This window comes from Musa acuminata, chromosome BXJ3-3, assembly GCF_036884655.1.
Source record: "Musa acuminata AAA Group cultivar baxijiao chromosome BXJ3-3, Cavendish_Baxijiao_AAA, whole genome shotgun sequence".
Taxonomy (NCBI): domain Eukaryota; kingdom Viridiplantae; phylum Streptophyta; class Magnoliopsida; order Zingiberales; family Musaceae; genus Musa; species Musa acuminata.
This window is the reverse complement of record NC_088351.1, coordinates 30,372,514-30,396,767: the sequence shown is the minus strand read 5'-3', so window position 1 is coordinate 30,396,767 and position 24,254 is coordinate 30,372,514. Positions and strand designations below refer to the sequence as shown.

The window sequence follows — 24,254 nt, the reverse complement described above, 5'->3', positions numbered from 1 at the left end:
GATAGAAATTAAGACAATTTTAATAATTTTTATAATAAATTAAGTTGGTGAAAAAGATATATATTGGATTACTTAAGATAGAAAAATTATAAATTATAAATATTTCGATAATATTAAACATATTAAAGATGAAGATTAAAGAATACTTATTAATAATAACGAAATTAAAGATAGATGAAAACTTATTTTTTTTATAAACATTCTACATAAAACTTAAATTTAACAAAAAAATAATAATGATAGATTTAATAATCATATATTTATTCTTAAAACTAGAGTTAATGATAAAATATATATTAAAAAAGATAAAAATAACTAAGAGCATGAAGCTTTATTGTATCGTTATTAAGGTCTGAAAAAATTTAGAAGATAAAAAAACAATCCCTTTAATATATATTATTTGATGATAATACAACCTTAGTTGATAAGAGCCTAAATTAGATACATTATAAGCTTAACCAGGGAGGCAAATCTTAAACATTAAATATTTTAAATTATATAAAAAATAAAAATTAAATATATAAAATATAATTTTAATGATTCTAAAATAAATATAAAAATATAATTAAATTAAATAAAAAATCTTTTAAATAAAAAATTTAAATGTCTTGAATCAATTATTCAATAAGACTTAAAGATCCATGAAAATCTTATTCGTAGAATAAAATTACGAAGATTAAGATGACAAAAAGCATCATGAGTCTTATGTAATCATCAAATACGTTTGATATTTAAAAAAAATTTATAAAATAATTATGAGACCAACAATACTTTATAATTTTAAAAATTAAAAATTTAAAAAATAATACATATAAAAAATTTATATTATGAGACTGTTGAGATAAAAAAATATTTTTATTTAAGAACAATTAGATATCATGATTAGAAACTCTCCATATGAGATAGTCAAAAGATATAACATAATTAATGTAAATGATACTAGAAGATATCATCTTAACAGAAATCAGGCACTCAAATCTCAATCACAGTAAATTAACATAGAGCTACCGCTGTAGCTTCGATCCTAAATAAATTAGAATGAACCTCAAATGCAACATAGATTCAAAGCCTACAATGGCAGAATAAACTGTTCTTTTCGCAGCATTTGGGTGAACTACAGTCTCCTCCCTCTTCTTCCACCCTTTCTGCGGGTGCTGTCTGTTGGAATCGGCGTCACATCCTCTGCATGAAAAGAGATCAATGACATTAACATACACGAAACAGAGAGAAATTGAAGAAACAAACATCATACACGTAACAGTCATGTAATTGAAGAAATAATCTGGCAATAATGGTGCTTCTCAAACATTCATACTACGGAAACACCAGTAACAATAGAAATGATATCACTAAGGAGAAACATAGACTTCTGTTTGATTCCTAAACATTCATGTGTACCCTTGTCAATACAAAATGTTTAAACAATGCATATCAAAACAGAATCAACACTACTGAAACTTATAGACCAAAAACTACACCACAATTCATTTAGTGTCACAGTTTCATATAATTTTACTGTATAATCGCCACAATTGATTGACATACTGTGCAAAACATGTTGCCAAAACCAACTCACAGCAAATGTGGTAAAATGCATCTTGGAAAAGGATAGACATCTTAGATACCAAAAAAAAGTAATATATATAATAAAGAAGTTTGAAATAGTAAAACAATTGAAGTTTACCAATACGGCCAATTTTCATCCCAGAACGAGCAAGCGCTCGGAGAGCAGATTGAGCTCCAGGACCGGGTGTTTTCGTCTTATTCCCACCAGTTGCTCGCAACTTAATGTGTAAAGCAGTAATCCCAAGTTCCTACAGATATAATATAGCACATATAAACATTAATAAAACCAGTGAACTAGAGCAAAGATATCAGGAACATAAATGATATGGCCGACCTTGCATCTTTGTGCCACATCTTGAGCTGCAAGCATGGCTGCATAAGGTGATGATTCATCCCTGTCGGCTTTGACCTTCATGCCACCTGAAAATTTGAACACATCTTTGTTACAGAAATATTAAATATCTTAATTAGAGTCCTTAGAAATATCCTTTAGATAACTCAAACTTATTAACTGTGTCAGACTCCCAAAACATCCAAATAAGAATAGACATCTTGTATAGAGAGTTCCTAAAATGAATTGTTAAATTACTAGTACAGCCCACCTCAAACAGTGAATGACAGCGCCTATCTAATCAAGATGAGATTTAACATTTCAAAAGTAACATAAAATTAACCATTGTACGACACATTCCTTACTTTTTCAAGTTCAATCCGAATATGTTCCTCCTTCTTGGAATAGGCACTTCACATGAGCATTGGCAAGAGACATCAACTGAATCACAAAAGATGAGCAGCAAAAAGAACCACAGCTCAACTCCAGTGTTCATATTTGATGAAAATCAAATGCCAATTTAAAGAAGGGCCCAAAAGTTAAAAAAGAATTGAGGAAAGGTCTCAAAGAAGAACTCTTTGCGGCCATGACATTTGTCTTGCATGGTTATGACTCAAAACGCTTCCACAAAGTAAAAGGAAGGCGATCTTAAGGACCATGCGTACAAAACCAAGCATAAACATCAAATTACATGAACCACACAAATAATTCAGGCATAATCACTCCATTGAATAAGAAATGCTTTATTTAGATGATATGGACAGGTACAAAGCTATCCAACATGATAATATTACTCAATAATCAAGTAGACTTGAAAATCTAGAGAAGCATATACAAAGATTTCGTATGAATTCATCTCACGTGGAATTATAGAAAGTTAGAACAAACCTGTAATGCGAACCAGCGTTTCCCTGCCAGATAAATCTGTAACATGCTGCAAGTTCCCAAAAAAAGGAAAGCCGTTAAAAGTGCAGATAGAGTTATATGTCTTGTCAGAACAGTTCCCTGCGACAGGCGGCGTTGCAACTCACAATGAAAGTGTCATTGAACGATGCAAAGATGTGAGCAACACCAAACACTTGCTCCCCTTCTCGTACAGCCGGCCCAAGTGTCACGTTATCCTCCTTGGGCTCCCTGGTCTTCTTTCTTCCAGACTGGAGAGCCATATCCAATAGACAATGAACTCAATTATACGGTTAATGAAACGATGAACCGAGAATCAAAAGTAAATTGATCTTTGATCTTTCAACACGTTCGAACCAATCCATCTCAAACATCATAAATAAGATGTAACCTAGCAGATAAAGATCCACCAAAACCGTTCAAGAAAAGAGGGAAGGCAATACGGGTTAGTAGTAGCCACATGAATCACCGTGAGAAGCGTGGAAGAAGAACAGGAAGCAGAAGAACTAAACAGAGGTGATGAGTGGATTCCCGTCGCTTACCATGGTGGGCGCGGAAGAAGGCGAGGGCGGCGCCGCGAAAACTAGGGTTTCGTTTGGATTGGAAAAATGAAACCCTTATGGTCGCCCAGGTCGGGAGCGCCTCCTCCCTTTTATAGTATTTACGGTGTCTCTTCTTTGCGCTCGTGGTATAGTAAATGACAAAAATACCCCTCGCAGAAGTAAACGTAAATGGACTAATGGGCTTAGCACAACTGCGCTTTAGTCATCGATGATAATAATAATAATAATATTATTATTATTCTCAAACTTCAATTATTCCATGTAACATCTTTTATTTTCTAAAAAATAATTTTATCATGCTCTGTAATACGTTGTGATCACCTTCACCCCGCGAGAGTATTCTATTCCCCTATTCTATTATTATTTTGTTGTGTTATCATCTCGAAAGACCTTGTCATCTCTTTTTATCATTCTAAACTCTCTTATTTTCATAAAACAAGGTTGCAAAGACAGTGAAAAAGATAGAGGAAAAGGATAGTAAAACTTTTGCACGTATAAGAGACCATGATGAGGTAAAGGATGACAAAATCTTACGAGATGAAGGCAACTATGATGGGATGAGATCATCTTAGTTTTTTAAAAAATATAATATGTTTTACGAGAGTAAAGTAAAAATGAGACACTACACTTATGATCTAGATTCGCAATAGAATAGATGCGAAGATCTATATGGCATAGCTTTAGTCGAATCAATATTTGCCATTGTTAATCGCATGGCTCCCATTAATTTCCACAATGCTCGCGAGTTGCAAGCTCCTCGCTAGAACTATCCTTCTCACTATCTCTCATCAATATATAGCGATAGTGTTCTTCCTCTTTATCTCTGATTCATATGATACGACGCTCACATATGAACTCAAACTTAACCTCAATCACTTATGTATCAATGTAAGATGTCTAGTTTACTTTTATAAAGAAGTACTAATAGTGAAAAGTAAGGAAACAACAGCAACTAGACAAGCCAAGAACAGGGTAATAATAACTGAAAACCTGAAAAATAATCTGATGGTAAACGGAGCAACGAGTTTGATCCATGGAAATGACGCATAGAAACTCTTTTATATGTTCAAACAATGAAAAGCAAACAAAATTAGAATTTAGTAGGTTTCAAGAGTTCTTAGTTAATCATAACTTTGTAGTAATCAAGTCCCCTGATTATTAAGTGTAAGAATGAGTTAATGAATGACATAAATGTCGAAATTTGCAAACATGTATGAAACCGATCCCAATACAAGCGAAATCCACGACAAACACATCACAAGAATGAAGACTCTGATGAGAATGATATATTGGTTCAAATCTGTTTCAGGTTTAAGCAAACATAAGTTGCGGTTTTCGGGCGAAAAGAAAAAAAGGGCAGAACACATTCAAATCCAGGACACAGAATTATGGGTGCCAAACAGAACACAGCAGACACTTGTGAATGCTAGGTTACTCAAAGTCATGCAGCATCTGCATTGTGCCAACCTTTTGTGCATGGAGGTATGCTCAAGAACTCGTCGAACTCCTTCACATGGATGTCACAGCATTTCCACTGCACAAGGGAAAAGAAGAGAGGCTCGGAATGAGTTCAATGATGATTCGATGACTGACTAGTTGAACCAACCACAGAAAAGGCAACTGAACCTACCCCTCTCAATCTGTCATGAAAAACTGCTGGGCCTGGGTGGTATTCACATGCAGTTTCATGGTTGTCCTTCTCCTTGAAGGTTTTCCCACATCCTTTGTTTCTACATGTCTGGGGTTCATTTATCCCAACTTTTTTCTTAACTGGGGCAGGACTTTTCTCAGTATCTGTTGTCTCGATGACCACACTTGGCTTTGAAGGTCTCCCTTGTGATCCTGAAGTATAACAAGCAGTTCCTTTAGTCAGACTGATATGTAACCATCAATATTAATCAGTCTGTTCAAGCACCAATAGTGGACCATAGAACTCACTAGCATTTAGTATACTGTTATTTTTCTCTTTTTTTTATATTTACAGTGACACTCGATTAGGTTAGTGTACAAACTGGTATTTTGGTGCCATATCAGTTCAACAAATTGTCAAAACATTAGAATTTAAAATCTTGAAATAAACAATTGATGGAAAAGTCAAAAACTATGTTTTCAAGAGGGTGATGTCAAAAAGAATTAATGATATCTAAACTTTCCAGCAAGTGTTTTCCAGAAAAAAATTACAATATCTCATATCAGAAACAACATACCATGATCAGAGCAGAAGAAACCTTGGCGGCACCTTGAACAAGAATCAACACTATTCTTATTTTGAGCAGGAGACTGAACTGGCACTGGCTTTCGAGTGTTTGCAGACACAATGTTCGTAACTGGTTTCTCAGTTGTATGTTTACCTGTCTTACATCTTTAATAGTGGACAGAATAACTAAAGTTACCAGGTGAAGGACCGGTAGGGCATATGATTTACTCAAGCAATGACAACTTCAACAATGAAGCACATTTGGCTAGATGTAGCGAACAATAAAAAGAAAAGCTAAACAAGGCTATTGATTTTCCAAAATTAACATGCTGTTACCAGAGTTAGCAGAAGGAGCAGCCTACCCTGGAATTGCCAAAAATAAGCTAAAATCATGACTTCTTTGCTTGCAACAGCTCCATTCTTTCATACCATCATGAAATATAGGCTGGAAAGTTTATAGAGCACTTACATTATGAGTGTGTTGGCCTATTCCCAAAATAATACATAGCAAATGCAGAAATTCACCTACCCCCTGATAAAGAAAGAGAAGTTCAGCATTACAAATCAAAGTTTTACTGTAATCTTAATTAGTAAGAAAACATCACAAAAAGAAAACAAACAACCCTGAAAAAATAAAAGTACAAGGATGGGCAATACAATAACTTCCAGGCACAAAACGGTTCACTTCGCCTTCACAGTAGTTGAGAGAAACACACATATTGCATTGAGCACTTAGTAGTGAAGTTGTGTAAATGAACCACAATCAAAGTAAAATACAGTTGGATTTTGTTCAATTTGCATCAATTGGTTCAATCAATCTAAAACTAAGAACTAGAACAACATATATCTGGCTCAATGTGGAGTATTAAACAATGACCATTAACAGAGTGAAACTAGGTAACAGATATCGAAACATAAATGCAAGATATTTTATGCTCACCAATTTAGTAATTGATACTATAATACATTATAAAAAATCATATAATATATTCTTCAAAATTCAAATACAAACAAAAGGAAAATACTGAATCAATTTGGTTTTTCTTCTTTAATTTTGTTTAGTTAAGTTTCAAAATTTGAAAATAGAACAAGTTGTTTTTAGTATAATAATTCCTTAAAAACAGAAATGAACTGGCCCATATGCAACCCAACATCATACTAGCATTCATCAGTGTGCATAAAAGGGGAAAGAACCAAGAATTCAAATCGAAAGAATTTACTTGCATGGGCCAATAAGCCCTAAGAGAAGATAGAATACCTTAATAATCACAGAATCCATAACTAAGCAAGATTTATTTTCTCACGCAGATATTTCACTAATTCTAGAGAGTTGACTTACTGTGACCTCATATCACCAAGATATCTTATTCATAAGGTAGTAATAATGTGATAAGTACAAGAACATTTTCATATTTTCTTTGGTATACAGCTGACAAGAATCTTCCTGTAATTTAAGACTTTAGAAGGCATCATGGTAGTTCTGTTATTATAAAAAGAAAGGAGTGAACTTGGACGTAAATATAAAGTGTAAAACTCTCCACTTTGAGTTGGCTGTACAAAATATCTGTCTCAGGATGCACCATCAACTACCTCAGATTCTTGTCCTCGAACTTTAACCTTTTTTTTTTCTTTTTTTCCTGACAAAAATGCAAATATCACCCACCCAAATGAACTAAAAGAAGAAGAAAGTTAATGGAATATACAAAATGAGCACAATGCTATTATTTTAAACAATGTCCGAAAGAGTCCTGCATCCTTAGTTTGGCGTGCACTGGGTGATCATGAAGCATTCATCAGATAGCCTAGGTGGAGGTCATCATATCTAAACGACGGGACGTGACAGTTTAACATTCTTTCCTTGACTGTCTTGGAGCTTGTTTATGTGGATAACGGTTGCACTGTTTAACCACAGTTCTGTATGCATCTTATGAATTATATGAGGCATTCAGCCATTTCTTCAACAAAAAGAGCACCCTTTCCATCCTGGAAGGGGGTTGGCCAAAAACATGATGCCACTTATAAATCCAACACTCTCTCTATATAGTGATCATCCCATACTATCTTGAGCTTGAACCATGAGGTCCACTCCTTAAAGAGCATATAAATTGAGTGGAAGGTTCATCCAATGTCTTTTTTTTTTCAGCAATGCCAACCATTAAATATAAAATGAAGCATTCTCTCTTTTAGAGCCTTTATATGTCTGTCCATCTAAAATGAAGCATTCTCTATTTTCGAGTGCTCTATCTGTACGCTAAATAGTTTTCCCAAAATCCAACTCTAAATCCTTTAGCTAAATTCGAGTGCTCTATCTGTACAGAGATTCAAATCAATGTAGCCAAGATATCAGTAATTCGGTAAGTCCCAAATTCTAGTTGTTTGTCAAGTTACAAATTACAAGTAATTGCTATTCCTTGAGTGCTCTATCTGCACGCTAAATAATTTACCCAAAATCGAACTGTAAGTCCTTCAGCTAAATTCAAGTGCTCTATCTGTACAGAGATTCAAATCTATGTAGCCAAGATATCAGTAATTCGGTAAGTCCCAAATTCTAGTTGTTTATAAAGTTACAAATTCCAAGTAATTGCTATTCCTCGATTACATTCATGTGCATATATTTCTAATCCTCTATGACTTTAGATGAAATTGGCCATATCAGACCCTTCACAAAGGATACATTGTACTATCAAGTTCTATGCCACTAACCTGAATCTAAATGAATCTAAAAGACTAATAAAGGACTAATCTCCCAACTCCACTCATGATATCAATCCTAAGGATCTTGATTAAGAATGAGACGAAACAATATTTCTTTATTAGCATATGTACAGATAAATCTCAAATCTAATATCTGAACTTTTTAAGATATTCATTATCAGGTAAGGCTCAGGCTAAATAATAACCAAAGATAAATTGATCGAAGTCTTGACAGAAGCTGTCTCCTCACAATTTAGTTCATTCATTGTAATCACAAATAGCCCTTTCCCTACCTTACATAGGCTATTGTTTTCTCAAGCTGCAATATGAAAAGTACTGTCTGAAGTAGAGTTCATAGCCAAAGTAACGGCTTCTAATGAAAGAAGTTGTAAAAATATTGCCCAACATCAAAAAAACCAATCTCATGTCCATGCTAGGTCAACTTTTTTTGCACCTCAATAAAATCCCAACTAGTGTTTCTCAAAAGATAATCATCAATCACTTTTGTCATATTTTCTCAAACGTAAAATTTCCTTAAAACAATATATTATCCAGGCCCTTGCACTGGTACTTAGAATTTGGTCAACAATGATTATAGTATACAATCAGCAGACACAGTAAGGGTGCACTTGCCATGTTGCATCATAGCCCGAACCCAATATTAAGCAACAGGAGAGGGGGCATCCCTTCACTGCTCCCTCAACAAGATCAGCTCACTCTTTGATCCTCTGTCAGAGAAAAAAACACTTCTGCATCTTAATTCTAACTCCACCTTGTTTGATTTTAATAGCTTTCACCTTCAGTGCCTATGAATTCCCCATCATTTATCCTGGACATAGGGCAGAATTCAGGTGATATGCCCATTTGTGGTTTTGTGTAAGGATAATCCTAGCAATCATATAAAAAAGTATAAGTCAACAGATCATGCATGCTGAAAACATATACAAGGTTTTCAAACGGTAGAAAGAGACTTGCTGAGCTCAAATTGAACCTTAATGAAACATATCGCTTTCTCCATCCTTGCTCGCCTTCATTCTTAAGAAGCCCTAAAACATCTATTAATCATCACAAACTAGTAGTTACTTTAAACCTTCAAATAAGGCACAATACTTGCTCCACCTTCTCTGGTGAAACCAACACCAAAAGGACGAGAAAGCATTGCTGTCTAGTTGACCTACAATTAATATCATAAGAACTTGCTTAACAAAACATTAGAATTTCCACTGATTCCGTGACATCTTAATCGATCAGGAACAGTCTCGACGAGTGATCTCAGAACATATAATGCACATCATCGATGAGGTACGGGAAACTCCAATCTTTTCACAGCCAAAAAGCAAATCAAACGACTCGAATCAAAAGCTGCGACTTTTGTAACAACACGAGATCAACGAATTAGGAAGAAAATGAAAATGCTTCACAGAATCAAGGAACCAGACGAAAGCGAAAATCCCAATAGAAGAATAGAAAATCTGCGATCTTCACAGTGACAAAGGTTTGAGAACGATTCCAGGGAACAAGAAACGAGGAGCAAGGTGGAACATCACAGGGGCAGGTAAATTGGGGAAAGGATGGGCTTTTCATCAGATTTTCTTACAGAATCGTGGTATCGGCAGGAGCCTTCAGCGTTGTCTTCATCGGTGAACATGGCGTCGCATCCGATCCTTTGGCATCGAACAGCACCGCCGCTGGCCGCCATCCCTTTCTTCAATCGAGCCGCTTCGACCTCTAAAGTAGCAGGAGGCTTGATAAAAGGTGTAGAATGAGACTTGTATCAGTAGACTATACGTATACGTAGACGTATGCGGTTCTCCGTATACCGTGTTGTTCTATAACCTGTCGGACTCGGGTATTCTCAAATCAAGTCCACGACCTTGTCGGATTCGGGTATTCCAAAACTCGTAAGCGCAATGTGTAGTCCATTTCCTTATCGGACTCGGGCGTTTCTCACCTCCGTTAATCACACGGTGTAGTCCATAATCATGTCGGATTCGGGTATTCTTTTATTACTTTTCTGTTCCCAAGAAAAAAAAATGGCATCGAGTATTAAAATGTCTAAGATGTATATATTAACTCAAAAAAGAGATTTATTTTTATATTTTGATTATTCTTATATAGGAAAGATTTAAATGTATTTTGATTGTCCATAACATCGATTTGAAGTTAATCAAAGTTCTATTCCACGTGTATCTTATAATAATATTAGGAAATATCAATCGAAGCATATCAATGACATATGAAATATTTCAGAGCATATCAAAATCATATAAAATATTTTAAAATATATAAATAATATATAAAATATTTTTGAGTATATAAATAAAATATTTCAAAACATATCAATAAGTAAATAAGAAACATAATCTCAAATATTATATTTGATGTTATATTTATTTTATTCTTATCTAAAATATATATATAAACTTATAAATATTATTTTAAATATTATATAAAAAATATAAAGGATGAAATGAGATCATAATATAATATTATTCATTCATTTCTGATGCCACATAACATCATCCATATTTTATAATAAAATTTTATCAGATATAGTTATAATAATATTATATTAGTAATATGATATCTAGGTATCAATAACATGATATTGAGATATAATATTTTTAGGTATCAAATATTATTAATGACTTTGAATTTTGTATATGCCCGCAACCATCACATTTTCCTAATTAAATTACAAGATGCCAAAAGTCTCTCAGCACATGAATCCAAGAATCAAACGTTCTTCTTCCTGGTATCATATTCCATCATCAGAAGGTAGGCGTAGAGGAGCTGATTCCATGTATCGGGCACTCCGGGAAGACACCAATGGCTGCAGTCTTCAGGAGCATCCGTCGGCGTTCCTGGCTCCCGGTGGGCCGAAGGGTGAGCGTCCTTCCTGAACTCCGTCAGATACGTGATGTTGAGAAGCTGCACCTTCCGCCCGCCACTCTTCATCCCCTCCACTGTGTCAGCGATGACTCGGTTGTTCCACGGTTCTGGTCCGAGCGCAGCGGGATCCTTCTCAGGCTCCGTGAAGGCCGTGCAGGATCCGCCGTTGTCCCAGGTGCCGTTGCTGCAGGCAGTTCAGTTCATGTCGTGAGCCTTAATCTCGACGATTTTGGTAGCTGATCCAAGGGAGATGGCTTGCCTGAAATGTATGGGGGAGTGATTCCGGAAGAAGACATGGCTCTTCCGCAAATGGAGGTTGTTGAAGGTCCACAGCTTGACCGTCTCGAGCGTTCGCCGAAATGCTTCCTTCACGTCCATGGTGGTCTGTATCTCTTCCCCGACCTGAAAATATAATCCCCTGAAGCATATTAAAGCGGTGCAATTAGTCCGGTCTCGTAGCTCGCCGCCCTGTTTGCAGAAGCAGAACCCTACTTACACGTCGATGGTCTTCTTGTCGTTCCACCAGTGGCCGGCGTTGAGGATCAGCACGTCGGCGTCGACCCAGTGCTTGCACTGCCAGTGCAGGGCGTCGAGATGGATGGCGGCGCGGACGTGGTCAGGGGAGGCCCGGGGAGGGCGGCCGACGGCTGCCAGGAAGGGGGCTCGGTAGTACTCCACCGTTAGGTTGTGGTCGTGGAAGACCATGGAGAGGAAGCCTTTGTGCTTGGTGATGGGGTTCCCGTACTTCTCGTAGATGCTGGACTTGTTCTGCACAGCTTTGGCCAGCATGCACAGGAAGGACTCCCACTGGTTTCTGCCGATGGAATCCCCTGCAAATATGATCTTGCCGTTCCTGCTCCTCTCCAGCATCTCAGATGCGTTGAATCTTCAGGAAGAACAATAGAACCTCATTAGGGAATCAAGCAAGAGAACACAATCTACGAAACGATTACACTCTGTAGATGTCAATCGAACGTCTTTCGATCAATCTCTCCACGACACTAAGGAAGATTTGACCACATAACAAGCTTTTCGTTTCTTTGATCCAAGCGATCTTAATCGATCATATTGTGAATCTCGATTGTCGGTATTCTGGCAAATCCAGAAATGCCATGAGATCGCAGCGCAAGGAATCAAGGAAAAGAATCGATGCTTCCACAAGATTTAAAGCCAACTGGATTGATGTCGACGTAGTGCAACAGGATCAGCACCTGGGAAGGTCGCAGCCATGGGGTTGCCATCTCCAATAGAGGTAGCTGGAATCATTACGGCCATTGCGACGGCACTGAAACCCTGGGTCGAGGAAGGGGCAGTCCTCGGTGTAGGCGTCGAGGGGGCGTGCCTCGTCCCACACCCACCTCCCGAAGGTGTAATCGCAGGCCGTGTCGGGGTGGGAATCGTGGCTGCGCGGGATGCGTAGGAGGAGGAACGGTTGGAGCGGGGTGAGGAAGTGGGGGAGGAGGAGAAAGGAGAAGAGGAGGAGGAGACAGGAGATGGTGTAGGCTGTGCTGTGGCCTTTGAAGAGGTGTGTAGGTGAAGGAAGGAAGAATAGGCGGTGGTGCGGCGGAGAGGCTTGTGGAGGAGGTTGGTCCATCCAAAGGAGGAGATTGAGACGGAAATGGAGATGGAGGAGGAGATGGAATTGCTGAGGAGGTGGACTCCTTCCTTCCTTCCTTCCTTCCTCCCTCTTCTCTCTCTCTCTCTCTCTCTCCTCCTCCTCCGTGGTTACTCTTATTGGATAGGCGAAATAGAGAGAGGAATCGCCTCCTGATTTGTGGCAGCGACGATCGGTTGCTGCTTCGTTTCTCGTCCTGTAGTTAATCGTGAAGACCAGTTTGCATGCACCGTTTAATAATAGAATGGTCGAATGCATAGAACTCGAATCACATCAGATTTCATATTGACACAAAAGTATTTAAGGAATATATTATACTATATAATATATACATAATGAAATTTTCCAGATGTATAATAAGAGAGAATGTTGCATAAGTATCAAAATAACATGAAACTAAATTAAAAATAATCATATTAAAGGAGAAGAGGTTTTGTACTCTCAACTTTGGTTGGTAAGAGGATCTAATACATCATCAATATTTAGTATAAAAATATTATAAGAAAAATTATATCAATTGAGATTTTGAACTCTCAACCTTCGATAAATATTTAAAATATGTCAAATAAGATTTCGAATAATTATTTTATAGTAAAAGAGTATGATACATCATCACCATACTGATATTTAAGATGTAAAATATGTTAAATAAGATTTCAAATCCTTAATCTTGGATACGAGGGTATGATAATTTTATGCATGATTGCTATTAATTTAATTTATACTTTAAAATTAAATTAGCTAAAATACTCTATCATTATAAAAAATATATCAATTTGAGTTTTAAAATCCTCAATAAGAAGATTTGATAAACCATTACCAAACTAATATTTAAAATACTTCAAATATATCAAATAATATTTTAAATATTTATTTTTTGATAAAAGTGTTTCGTACATCATCATCATCATCATCATCATCATACTAATATAAGAATCTAGAAAATTTGATTTGAGTTTCAGAACGATTATTTCATGCATGTTTAGTAGTTCAAACTTAGATTATTGTTATTGAATAGATTTATACTTTAAGATTAAATTAGTTAAAATACATCATTATGATTGATTACAATAATTTCTTTAATGTTGTTGATATAAGTACAATTGATGATTAATTAGAATTTGTCATGTAGTTGATCAGGATGATGTGAGGTCATGCATGAGCTACAAAATAAAATATTCCTCATACTCTAGTTTGAGTTCTTTAATTTTCCAAATTATATTTATTTTTGAGTCTCTTTACTAATTGATAAATATTTCTAATGGCCAATTTTTACATGGCAACTTTGGGTCGATGATCATTTTTTTATATTATTAGTTCAATGGATTTGGTCCACAGCAGATGTCAGATTTATGAATTGTTATGATAATTAGATTATTAAACTAATTTATAGTGTATAATTAGATATATCCAAATTAGAATGAATATATATTGGAGAGACATATATAATTATAAGAATATGAGGAATTTTACAAAGGACCAAAACAAAACAAAACAATAAAAGATAAAAGAATTGGATCTTCAATAAGAACATAGCCATTTGCTAATAAATTTGTTGAAAGAGCAAAATAAAAATATTATTTTGTAGTATATATTCTCTCGAGAATGGATAGAAATATATTAAATATTTTAAAAAATATAATCAAAGTCATTGGATGACTAATGAATACAGATCTGTCAATAATCAAAGTTTGATAGGTACAGTCAAGTCATCTGAGATCTTGAATTTAGTCAGGTTTATATCCAACATAGCAATAGAACCCTGATTCTATTATAGTTTATTCCCACTAATAAATTTAAATCAGCTTAGCAATATTACTAATATTTATCTTTTTTTGTTTGTTTTGCCATTGTGTTATTGTCTGTCCTCAGGAAGACATCCCCCAAAACTCCCACCTTCTATCTTGGGTTTGTCTTGGTGGAGGTTTCCTCCCACAGCCAAGCAAACTGCAGATTCTTCATGTCTCATGTGTCGATGTTCTGCATCCATGGAAGTAGAAGACAGAGAAGAAGAAGGGAGGTTCCCTGCACATGGCTCATTCCTTCAACAGCAGACATGATATCTTTTCTGCTGATATGGTTCGAGTAATCATCCACTAAAGTTCCATTCGGATGAATCTTGGTTGCTTCCTCCTCTTGGTTTCTGTTCTTCCAGGTTCATGCACGGCATTAGATAAAGAAGAGAACCAAGAAGGCTCTAAGTTTATGAATCTGAGGCTGCAAGTTGAGGCTACATGTGAATGTATATATAATAATACAAGTTGGAGTGAATAAGGAATTCACCATAATGGCCTAATAAATGCTCTTTCATCTCAACTGAGCATACTTGGAAATCATATTAGCATATTTCCTGGACACAAAATGGAGGACAAAGTTAGAAAGGGCAGAGGGAGATCCACAGGTGTCTTTTCTTTCATTTCTAGAATCCCATATAGTTTCATGGTGGTGTTTAATGAAGATGATGGTGTTCCATGCTCACCAATCACCTGTTCATTTCATGCAGGAAAGAAAGAGAAAGTGCAGGTGGAACTGCAACATGTACAGGAAGCCTCATCAGATTCTGTTCTTCTTTCTTCAGAAACATGGAAGGCAAATTGGATCTGATGTTTCCTGAAACATCACCAGATATCCCATCCATCGGACCCGACAGGTCGTCTACAGTGGAATCGTTGAAGAGAAAATGAAAAGGGACGCAGAGATCGCATGCCCGGAAATCCAGGGATTTCTTCTCCCCTCCCCTCCTCTTTTCCGACGCTTCTCTTTCCACCTGCCCACCTCCACCAGTGCCCAGTGCCCTCGCAAGTCAAATCAACAATGCCATTCGGAAGAGGAGAGGATGGACCTCCTGTTAACATGCGCACCATCAGATTCATTAGACAGAGGAAACATGTAGAAGATGCATGCACTGGATCAACCATTAACCAACCTATAGCTGAGAACTGGAAGCGTTTCCTGGCAAGAACCATGAGGCTGAGGTCATAGGCTGTGGCTCCGGCTCCGGCCCGCAGTCGAAATTTACGCCGAAGAGTCTCAATCGCCTCGTCTCGCTCCGCGTTGCTCCGTTCCTCTGCTCTCCTGTACATGGACGCAACTAAGGAATTCCTTGTCCTTGTATTGGTGATTCCATGATACTGAAATGTATGCCACATCTTACCCTCATGAAGAAGACAGTCTTGTGTTACTGTGTTGCTCGCCGGATACGAGCAAGCAGCAGCGTGGTACACCGGGCTCAGCGGCTCTGGACCGTCGGGCACGGTCATGGAGTGAGCCGGCGGCGGGCTTTGACGCCGGCAACCGATGTAGAAATGGTCCCGCCCCCCGAACCGCGGGCGTTCGAAGAGGACGACATCGCCGGCGTCCAGCTTCTTCTCCTTGACGAAGCGGCTCCACCCTTTCGTGAGCACGTAGCTCTGGCTGCTGGTCCAGTACGAGTACCGGAACCACCACACCCTGCCTGACTCGTCCTCGAAGCTCAGCAGAAGGCCTCCCTCCGCCGAGCCGCCGTCGAGTGGGAAGTACCTCTCGGCATGCTGCTTCGGTATGACTAACCTATTGAGCTTCCCTACGTCGCTTGGTGTGAGGGGCTTCTCAAACATGTGTTCTCTCTCATGTGGGGCTTCCTCCTGCTCCGAGTGGTAGAGATGATGGTAATAACGGTGGTGAAGAAGCATGGCTGACTCCCAAGCCCGAGCTTGTGGGTGATGCTGTGCCATATATGTGAGAGGTAGCGGAAGAGGAGAGATGTGGTGATGATGCAGTGCTGAGAGTTGAGAAGCATGTAACTATTATTACCATGCATTTATAGTCTATGCACAAATATTTTTATTGTCCAAGAGCAAGAGACATGTACAGGACACAGATGCAAGGGAGAGGTCTGATGCATTGATCTGAGCATGTGTGGGAGTTTGGTGTCCATTGTTTAACATGTGGGGGTTTATAGTTCCTATGCTGCAAATATATATGTATATATATATATATATATATGCATATATATATTGAGCTGGTGAGGAATGGCCAGGTGGTGGTCTTTAGAAGTGAGAGCTGCCATTGTGGCCTCATCACAACCATATAGTTTGAGCCCCATGCAATTATATATATTCCATGTTCTTCCAACAGGTATTTCAAGTGTTATATGTTTGCTCTACAAATTCTTAGGGTTCTCTATGTGTTGCATGACATCATTTTGAGAGGTACATATCTCTACAATAAGATCAAAGCTTACTCTAAGAAACTCAGTGACTTCTGATGCTTGAAATGTGATGATACAGTTCATCTGTTCTCACAAATCCTTCACTCTACAGTCATTTTATCTCACCTGCTGTGACATGTAATGTGATCTTGATGCTCTCCTCCTACACTTTCCCCATCATGCAACCCACCTGCCACCCTTTCTCTCAAGTATATGATATCCTCAGCTCACAACCATCTTTCTCCATGTGCACACATAAAATAAGTGGGTATCACTTGAGGTCAGGGATGCAGGTTATGAGGACAAGGAGACAAGAGAACACATGGGGATGAACCCTAAACACAAGGACATGAATCGACTGTGGAATTCATGGAACTGTACGGAGTTGCATTGTTTATGTTGGGGGAGCTGAGGGACAATGATCGATGATTTTATAACTCAAGGTGCATGAACTGAGACCTCTTTGGGAGTTCCAAGAATCTCTTTGCAGTTCTCTTTTGTCTTCCATTTTTTTGATGATCAAAAGCTTAATTGAGTTTTCTTCATGTCTACATTCATGTGTACAAGGATCAGATGTAATGCAACTTGTTCATGAGTGCTGGAGTTGTTTGTGGGATTTACAACTCTTCATACTGTTCTTGAATGATTCTTAGTCTCTAGTGTTATGATTTTAGTGATTTTTGTGATTATAATATTAACATGGGCTGTATCGATTTTGTTGGTAGTTGATATGATCAATTTTGATTCGAGCACATAAAAGATTAAAATATTAAGAATATATTTTTTGTTAATAAAAATACTAAAAATTCAGTTAATGAGATTTCCTTTACATAAATTACCTAACATACAAACATGGGTTATTTTTCTATAAAATATCAATATTTTAGGTATTTTTCAATCAATGCTTCTTATTTTATTTTTTTTTCAAATAGTACTCCTAAATTAAAATTATCCAAACAATCTCTTAAAATATTTTTCACATTATAGTATTTTGGTCTGTCACAATGTTTTAGGTCTGTTACATTATTTTGACCACTACAACATAGGCACGCACAATAAAGCCTACTTAAAAATACTATAAATAATTTAAATATACTTTAAACATTAATCAAACATTTATAATGTTTTCAGTATATTAATAAAATATTATAGAATAATATTAAAAAAATACTATAGAAGCCAAATGACAATACTGAAAACTAATTAAAAAAATTGATAAAATTTTTTGAGGGATATTTTGAATATTTTTAAATTAAAAGTATTATTTAGAAGAAAAAAATATAAAGGAATAGTGAATGGAGGTAACATTGACCTAATTGGTGGGTTCCACACGAGCCCCATCACAATGCGTAACAGAGATGGCAGGTGGATGCGTGGGTCGATGATCGGCAGAGTAAGCGTACCGGATACTTGCACGGCACGTGTGCAACTCCGCTGGTGTATACAGAGAACCCAACACCGATCTCCTCCGTCAATCACAGCTAAGCGAAGCGAGAGGGGGACTGCTCCGCCGACGTGGCTGGCTCGGTTCCTTACCTCGTCGCCCCGAAGGCCACGGCACGCATGGCCTCCTTGGCCCCCGCGTTGCGGCCTCCGTCGAGGACGGCAATGGGCTTCAACGGCCTGAAGAGGAGCTCTCGATCTCGCTCCGCCCGGCAGGTCTCTGCTTCCGGATCTCCTTCAAGAAGTTTCGTTGTCAAAGCCTTATCCGAGGTCGTGATTCCTATCATTTTTATCTCGTTTCCCAATCGCAGAAATTTTGCGTCGATTAGTGTTCTTTGGTTTCCAGTTGACATGGTGGATTGAGAACATTAGGTTGAAAAATGAGGTGCTTATTGTTGTCATGGGTTGGATTAGTGGAGATGTTTGATATTTGTGATGAAATCGCATAGCTTGGGCCAAAAAAAGATTTATTTTACTTTCTCTACGACTTCTAAACTAGCAATGTTGTGAAGTTTTTGTTTTCTCTTCTTTTTTTCGCGTTGATTGAGTGAAAGATTGTTGTCTGCAGAGCCACTTTCCATTAGTGGGGAAAAAAGCACCGGATTTCGAGGCCGAAGCTGTTTTTTATGAGGAGTTCATAAAGGTATGCTCTTGTTTATTGTTGGTTTGATTGCTTATTTGAAGGTGTGGAAATCTTTAAGATATGCATTTTTTGATATATCACAAGCTAGGTATTAATGTGGGCATTTCTTTCTTTGCTGCTCTTCGTGAAAGTTGATTTATGCTGTTGACCTTTTAAAGTTCATATAGGAACTCATATTTACATTCTGACAATTAAGCTATGCATCTTGGTTGATTGCATTTCCTAAGCTCACCAATTATTCGATGATATATAGGCTGAGGGCAATAAATACTGCGTATGCAACATATAGTTTGCATGTCAGTTTATACATTGTATAGACAATGTACTGACCTTTCTTCATCTATATTAGTTTCCAATGTCTATCTATGTAAGTAGTGATTCCTGAAATTAGACTGTTTTCTGCATCAGCAACTGAATCTGAGACTTAAGCATGCCTCTTCATTTTGTTTAAGGAATGCTCCTTAGTTGACATTTCATTTATACACTTTCCTGTGTAGGCAATGGAGTGCAAATTGCATTAGAAAAATCTTGATGTGTTAGTGTCGTTTTTGGTTGTCAACATGATATGACAAAGTTGACCCAACCTGGTCGTTTTCGTGAATGTTGTTTCGACTGAGAATCAAATGCCCCTTGAGAACATTCTAGTTGGTTGCTCCTTTGTGTTTCGCCCCCCTTGACAACGGGCTTCTTTCAAGCGGAAGGATCCTACACAACTACACCGGGTGCGTGTCTAACAAGGTCAAGTTAACATCCGATGCTTAAGGTAGCAAAGAGCTCAAGAAAGTGAGTTCATTCAAAGAGTTTAAGAGTGTCACTGTCATCTACACTCTAAACTTGAGTTGCGTTCAATTAATTATAGTCATCTACATTATTGAAAAAATTGCCCAAAATTGAAATATTGGATGATCCTTGTTGGGTGTATCATATCAGAATTCTAATGTTGTGAACTATGTTTTACTGTTACTCATTTTCCTTTTCCTTTTGATGTTTAGTTCTAGCTTTAGTAGAGATGAACCTTAACTTTTATCCCACAAGCACTTATGTCACTGTCATGTGGCAACTTATTAAGTCTAAATTAACTAAATAAATGCTTCTGTCTAAGATAAGAAGCAGTTGCCACCTTTCATGATCGAAGCTGAATTTTCTTCCTTTATATTGATGCTAAAAACCATCTGAACTCTGTTTATTCTGTTTTTGCTGTTTTCCTTGTATAGTATACTGAACAAAATGACATTGACTGTTAAACAGTTCCAGAGTATATGTTCTCCTTGAACTTTGGTTATGCAACAAAATGAATTGTACAGAATCTTGTCACAGCATGTCTAAATTGTCTGTCATTGTTTGCATGTTTTATTTAGTCTTCACTAACATTTAAGTGGCATCAAGTTTCTCTTTTTGCATATTATGATTAGTCTTGTTTGTTATCCAATTGCCAGATCAAATTATCTCATTATATTGGGAATAAGTACATGATTATATTGGGTGAACAACCAATGCTATTTAATTCGAACGCTCGACTTATGAGAATGATAAGTTGTGTGCTTTTATGTCAACTAGTGAGATATTTGAACTAAACCGTGGTCAGGGCAAAGTCCAGCTCACTTGTCACACGCATGGCATTTATGTCATCAGCTACAACAGGTAACTGGAACACGGCCTCAGTGCTATCTTCCCCAACTCACATTGGCCCCAGCCGGTCCCACCTTCACCCGTGCTAAAGCAGCCAGTCCTGCCTTCACTGCTTTTATGTCAACTTCTTTCCGTAGTACACACAAGGATGTGCTCCAGAACGAAACTGCACCTTTAACTCGTCATCGGCCACCCACAAGAAGCGCGAAGCGAAGGCTTCCATTGATGGGTTTATTAGCCAGTAGGCCACACCCACCTTGCAAAAGAAAAAGAGACAGAGAGAGGGCTCTTGAGGAGATCATCTCTCTGATAACCCTTATATGGAGGGTTCTGCAATTCTTATTGTGCTGCCACTCACTGTCGCTGTTCTTGTGGTTGCGATAAGTGCAATGAATCTCCGGACATATGAGGGAGAAGTGAACAGTGACATCGGCAGCAGAAGAATTTTGGATTTGGTGGTCCGGCTTCACCTGAAAATGACAGCTAAAGATCGAGGAACGAGTGAAGAAAGCTGCCTGTTTAGAATCCTACCCAATCAAGTGTTTTATGACATATGCTTTCTTCCTTGCAGTTTGATGCAATATTTGCCTTTTCATTTTGATGTTGAGTTCTAGCTTTACTAGAGATGAATCTTAGCTTTTATCCCACAATAAATGCTTCTGTCTAAGATAAGAAGCAGTTGCCATCTTTCATGATAGATGCTGAATTTTCTTCCTTTATATTGATGGTAAAAACTATCTGAACTCTTTCTATTCTGTTTGTGGTGTATTCCTTCTATAGTATATAGAACAAAGTTAGAATGTATTACAAGACATTCTGTTAAACAGTTTAAGTATACTTTCTCTAAATTTGGTTATTCAACAAAATGAATTGTACAGGATCTTGTCACCTTCATCTATATGTCTAAATTGTCTGTCATTAAGTGTTATATGTCTGCTCAACAAATCCTCAGGTTTCTTTGTGTGTTGCATGTCATCATTTGTCTCAAGTGGGTTCAAGTTAGGTAGATACCTTTGCAATAATGTTCAGCAGTAAAATCCTAAGATCAAAGCTTTCTCACAAATCATGATTTGAGGTGAACCCCCTTGAGACAAATGATGACATGCAACGCACAGAGAAACTTGAGCATTTGTAGAGCAGATAAATACAGATGAAGGTGGCAAGAGTCTGCACAATTTATTTCATTGCATACCCAAATTTCAAGGAGAAAATATACTAGAACTGTTTAACAGAATGTCTTATAATTCATTCTAACTTTGTTTCATATACTATAGAAGGAATACAACACAAACAGAATAGACGGTTCGGATGGTTTTTACTATCAATATAAAGGAAGAAAATTCAGCTATTATCGTGAAGAAGCATTTATTGAGTTAATTTAGACTTAACAAGTTGTCATATGACAGTGACATAAGTGATCGTGGGATAAAAGTTAAGATTCATCTCTACTAAAGCTATAACTCAACGTCAAAATCAAAAGGCAAATGTTGCATGAAACTATAAGGTAGAAAGCATACATCATAAAACTCTTGTTGGGTAAGATTCTAACAGATCAGCAAGTGGCTTTCTTCATTCATTCCTCAATCTTTAGTTGTCATTGTCAGGCGAAGCCGGACCGACAAATCCCAATAGAAATTCCTCTGCTGCAGCGACGTCACTTTTCCCTCATATGTCCGGATATTCATTGCACATATCGTGACTGTGAGCAGCAGCGGTAGAAAGAAATGCAGAACCCTCCATATAAGGGTTACTAGGGAGATGATCTCCTCAAGAGTCACCTCTTTCTCTCTTTTTCTTCTATAAGGTGAGTGTGGCTCACTGGCTTATAAACCTATCGATGGAAGACTTTGCTTTGCGCTTCTCGTGGGTGGTCGGTGACAAGAGTTAAAGGTGCAGTTTTTTTGTGGAGCACATTCTCGTATGTCCTATGGAAGAAAAGTTGATATAAAGGTGATGAATGCGGGATCAACTGCTTTAACACAGGTGAAGGCAGGATTGACTAGGTCGGTGAGAGTTCAGGAAGATAGTATCGTGGTTGTGTTTCGATTACTTGCTATTATACTGGTGACATAAATGCTATGCGTGTGACAAGGGAGCTGGACTTAGCCCTAGCCACGGTTCGATTCAAATATCTTGCAGGTTGACATAAAAGCACAACCTATCATTCTCATAAGAGAAGCTATTATCAAATATACATGAAAAATAAATATTTGTGAGAAAATCCATCTCATGGATGTTTGTGTAAAGTAATTGATAATGGTTTTTTTTAGAGTTCTTTTTTTTGTATGCAAAAGGTAAATGGCGAAGGTGGAATTCAAACCCAGGACCTTACAATGGACTGTCAAAACTTTTACTAGTTAGGCTAATTAGCACCTTCAAGTTTCATGATTGATGATATGGAGGCCGCCCACCAGAGAAAATAAAAAACCTTAGCTAAGTTGCGAATGAATCTTGGTGTTAGGACTGAAAATGACGAGTTTGTTCAGACCAATACTCGACATACTTTTGGATTTTCTCGCAGAAATTCTTTGTTTCATGGATATTTGGTAATGTCTTCTCTTTCCTCATCAACTGCATGTGTCCATGACAGCATTACTAGAAGTAGCTGGAGAGTGACCATAATGCTTCACAACAAATCAACTATTCATGTATTAACTCATTCAACTTCAACTTTAGCTGTATCCATCATTTGCAGAATTAAATGTGGGTAGAATCCTCTTATTTACTCTATAGATTATTTGGCAAACCAAAAATTTACTTGGATTGCTAAGCTCACAACGGGATAATTGCAACAACCATTCTAAATCTTTCAGGTTGCAGAATGCTTGACACAGCTGCAATCACATTCTTGCTGAGTTTAGGATCTGGCTTCATCTACTTCTCTCTCGGTTTCCACCCAGCAGAGCAAACCTCGTCTGGCTCTCTTGAACATACTGCAGTGCCTGCAAGACAGGAAAAGCTACTGCACTGTATGACATGGATTGAACAATCACAGCTAGATCAAGAATTTAAACAACTGCAAAGAGGAGACATCCCTCTAAGAGACTAACAATGCCAAGGAAGAAATTGCAGGTGGTTTATAGCTTATTCTGTAGTTAAAATCCTGTCTTATGTTTGGAAAATGGCAGTCACATTGTCTGACATAGTATGTGAAGTTTGAAGCTCTAACATTTATTTGTGTAAGCCATTGACAAATTGCTTAGAAGTCAACACAGAATTGAAGCTCTGACCAATCAAAACCATAAGCTAAACCAAGATATAATTAATTACTTAGTTCATAAATGTTCATAGCCACCATTCATGAACCCTAATTTCAAAATCTGTTGTATCATCATCTTGCAATTGATTGAATCTTCCAAGTCATGTCTATATGCAATGATGTGCAACTTCATGTATACATTGGTGACAACTTCCTGTAATAATACCTTCTTAAGCATACAGCTGCAGGCAAATTCTAAATAGTTTTAGGGGCTAAAAAGTAAAAATAGACTTAATTAAAGGAAAACTTGAGGGCTTTGATGCAAAAAAATGCAAGTCCAGTTTTTGTCACCGGCTACAGCAGGTAACCGGAACACGGCCTCGCGGGCTC

The 24,254-nt window shown here is 37.4% G+C and overlaps 5 protein-coding genes across 7 annotated transcripts; 1 reads left to right on the top strand and 4 right to left on the bottom strand.

Annotated features, from left to right (window-relative positions):
• Window positions 1-903: 903 nt before the first annotated feature.
• On the bottom strand, window positions 904-3,465 carry LOC135633138 (small ribosomal subunit protein uS11y-like). The gene is made up of 6 exons (XM_065142254.1): window positions 3,343-3,465; window positions 2,929-3,051; window positions 2,786-2,831; window positions 1,901-1,986; window positions 1,685-1,814; window positions 904-1,182 (listed from the first exon to the last, which is right to left on the bottom strand). Exons 1-6 carry the CDS (start codon window positions 3,343-3,345, stop codon window positions 1,115-1,117), a joined length of 456 nt encoding a protein of 151 aa, XP_064998326.1. The 5' UTR covers window positions 3,346-3,465; the 3' UTR covers window positions 904-1,114.
• A 1,158-nt stretch (window positions 3,466-4,623) lies between these two features.
• LOC135632605 (cysteine and histidine-rich domain-containing protein RAR1-like) lies at window positions 4,624-9,984 on the bottom strand. Its single transcript, XM_065141217.1, has 5 exons — window positions 9,852-9,984; window positions 5,923-6,092; window positions 5,571-5,725; window positions 4,994-5,205; window positions 4,624-4,897 (listed from the first exon to the last, which is right to left on the bottom strand). The coding sequence occupies exons 2-5, from the start codon at window positions 5,985-5,987 to the stop codon at window positions 4,805-4,807; spliced, it is 525 nt and encodes a 174-aa protein (XP_064997289.1). The 5' UTR covers window positions 5,988-6,092; window positions 9,852-9,984; the 3' UTR covers window positions 4,624-4,804.
• A 941-nt stretch (window positions 9,985-10,925) lies between these two features.
• On the bottom strand, window positions 10,926-12,905 carry LOC135633538 (protein trichome birefringence-like 9). The gene is made up of 4 exons (XM_065143095.1): window positions 12,358-12,905; window positions 11,643-12,032; window positions 11,406-11,564; window positions 10,926-11,330 (listed from the first exon to the last, which is right to left on the bottom strand). The coding sequence occupies exons 1-4, from the start codon at window positions 12,738-12,740 to the stop codon at window positions 10,991-10,993; spliced, it is 1,272 nt and encodes a 423-aa protein (XP_064999167.1). The 5' UTR covers window positions 12,741-12,905; the 3' UTR covers window positions 10,926-10,990.
• Window positions 12,906-15,143: 2,238 nt separating this feature from the next.
• LOC135633539 (B3 domain-containing protein Os11g0156000-like) lies at window positions 15,144-16,656 on the bottom strand. 2 transcript variants are annotated; one of them, XM_065143097.1, is made up of 3 exons: window positions 15,916-16,651; window positions 15,688-15,836; window positions 15,144-15,606 (listed from the first exon to the last, which is right to left on the bottom strand). In XM_065143097.1, the coding sequence occupies exons 1-2, from the start codon at window positions 16,472-16,474 to the stop codon at window positions 15,688-15,690; spliced, it is 708 nt and encodes a 235-aa protein (XP_064999169.1). In that variant the 5' UTR covers window positions 16,475-16,651; the 3' UTR covers window positions 15,144-15,606. The 2 variants fall into 2 exon arrangements, with proteins under 2 accessions (XP_064999169.1, XP_064999168.1); XM_065143096.1 differs by having other exon boundaries at window positions 15,688-16,656.
• Window positions 16,657-18,415: 1,759 nt separating this feature from the next.
• On the top strand, window positions 18,416-23,947 carry LOC135632736 (2-Cys peroxiredoxin BAS1, chloroplastic-like). 2 transcript variants are annotated; one of them, XM_065141466.1, is made up of 3 exons: window positions 18,416-18,663; window positions 18,962-19,036; window positions 19,534-20,867. In XM_065141466.1, the coding sequence occupies exons 1-3, from the start codon at window positions 18,514-18,516 to the stop codon at window positions 19,555-19,557; spliced, it is 249 nt and encodes an 82-aa protein (XP_064997538.1). In that variant the 5' UTR covers window positions 18,416-18,513; the 3' UTR covers window positions 19,558-20,867. The 2 variants fall into 2 exon arrangements, 1 of the variants encoding a protein (XP_064997538.1); XR_010494768.1 differs by lacking the exon at window positions 19,534-20,867 and adding an exon at window positions 23,479-23,947 and having other exon boundaries at window positions 18,417-18,663.
• Window positions 23,948-24,254: the final 307 nt, after the last annotated feature.